The sequence below is a fragment of the Cyprinodon variegatus genome, unplaced genomic scaffold (assembly GCF_000732505.1).
Source record: "Cyprinodon variegatus isolate N-32 unplaced genomic scaffold, C_variegatus-1.0 Scaffold806, whole genome shotgun sequence".
Classification (NCBI taxonomy): Eukaryota; Metazoa; Chordata; class Actinopteri; order Cyprinodontiformes; family Cyprinodontidae; genus Cyprinodon; species Cyprinodon variegatus.
In genome coordinates, this window is record NW_015151259.1 from 57,831 (window position 1) to 59,589 (window position 1,759).

Consider the following 1,759-nt stretch of genomic DNA (forward strand, 5'->3'; position numbering starts at 1 on the left):
TTCACTGAAAGAAGAGCAAAACACTGCTCTGGAGGCTTTTCTCAGAGGAAAAGATGTTTTTGCTCTTCTCCAGACTGGTTTTGGCAAGAGTAGCCTGCCTTGTGGTTGTGTTTTCGTCGTCGGTCTGTCAGTACGTCATATGCTTCGTTGATCTGATTGGTTTATTTGGCCCGTCTATCACCAACATAGGCCAATCAACTAACCAGTTTTGCCCCTTCCCAAAATTACTGCAACGGAAGGTTTCCAGATGGATATGCGGAGCAAATCCATCTGGCGGAGTCAGGTTAAGGGTTTTGCACTGGAAAAACGATCTAGAAATAAGTAAAAATTTCTTAAATTAAGTGTATTTAACCTTAATTTGAGTAGGTAATTGAGATAGTTTCCCAATGGAATGAGTATTTTTACTCTTAAAATAAAATAATTAGATAATATGTACTTGAAAAAAGACAATGCAATTGTGTTTTCTTATTTTAAGTGTAAATCGTCTTGTTCCATTGGGAAAATGTCTACTTTACCTCCTCAATCCAAGAACAAATGCATTTATATTAAGAAAAAATGACTTATCTAGATTTGGATTTTTCCAGTGTGGAGGGTTTTTACATACCTTCTGATGCATAACCAAGTAGAAACTCATCAAATCACACTACTTTGATTATTCAAGGCATTTTGTTTTTAAAGTCGGTGAAGTTATCTCAAAGCTCCTTTGAGGGCATTCTAAGGTATTGAACTGTTTCATATTGGCAACAAAAGACCTTGTTAAAATGACACAGAACAAGGTTGTGTCGGACAGACCACTGAGTGGCCAAGGGGAAGGAGGAAGCAGCAGCATACTAATTTGCTCTTATACAGTACATGTATATTGTAAGTATTTGAGAGGAGTAAAGGGAATGTCAGGTAAAGTCCTTGGATGTTTCCTATGAAGAACAAATAAATAAATATAGCTGTGTGTTGCTTAATCCAAGCACATGGAAATTTGTTTTCTTTATAAGTAAAGACCAAACATTAAGATGATGATAACACCATTCTGCTTTTTTTCTATAGGTTCACTGAATTTCTGGAACCCTTTGAGAGAGTTATTCAACCGGAGGAGCTTTGGCTCTACAAGAATCCTCTGGTGGAGTCCGACCATATTCCTAAAAGGGTTATGTTTGTAAGTTTCTCATAATTAAACTCTCATGCTTTAAATTACCACCTAATATCTTTGTAGTTAATGACTTTGTTTGAAGCAGCATTACTGTTGCTGATTTGTTTAAAATGTTTTGACATAAAAGTACATAAATACTATAACTGATCCAAAATAAGTCAAAACTGCCCCTTTTCAATTTAAGTACTTTATAGCCTAAACCAAAAAACTGCTTTCTGCATAGAGTTGCTTTTATATATTGATTTTCAAATCCAAGGTATCAATCGTGAAAAATGCAGGAGTTAACAAAATTAGATTTGAAAAGAGATGCATTAATGAATGCATATACTGTAACATATACAAAACAACTTCTCTAATGAGTCGATATTACTTAAAAAATTATGGTTTTTATGTTTTGGAAACTGTTTCATTATCAGTTCCAAGATAATAATAATATTCATGTAAGTTACTCTGGTAAGGCTCAGACTCTATGGCCTAAAAAAAGCCAGACCAATCACTGGAATGGAGGTGGGACTTTATTCTTACACCAGAAGTATCGCTTTTCTGTAACAGTCAAGATTACAGCCATAATGGAGCAATGTTTTAATAATGCCCTTATTAAATGTTTGATAACTT

At 34.6% G+C, this 1,759-nt stretch overlaps 1 protein-coding gene across 1 annotated transcript in view; it reads left to right on the top strand.

The window, feature by feature from the left end:
- Nucleotides 1–1,041: 1,041 nt before the first annotated feature.
- plpp4 (phospholipid phosphatase 4) overlaps nt 1,042–1,759 on the top strand; it is a gene marked incomplete at its 5' end in the record, with an annotated part of 57,218 nt that continues 56,500 nt past the window's right edge. The window contains one exon of the mRNA XM_015396568.1: nt 1,042–1,150. Coding sequence (XP_015252054.1) covers nt 1,042–1,150 — 109 coding nt within the window. The remainder of the gene's footprint in view (nt 1,151–1,759) is intronic.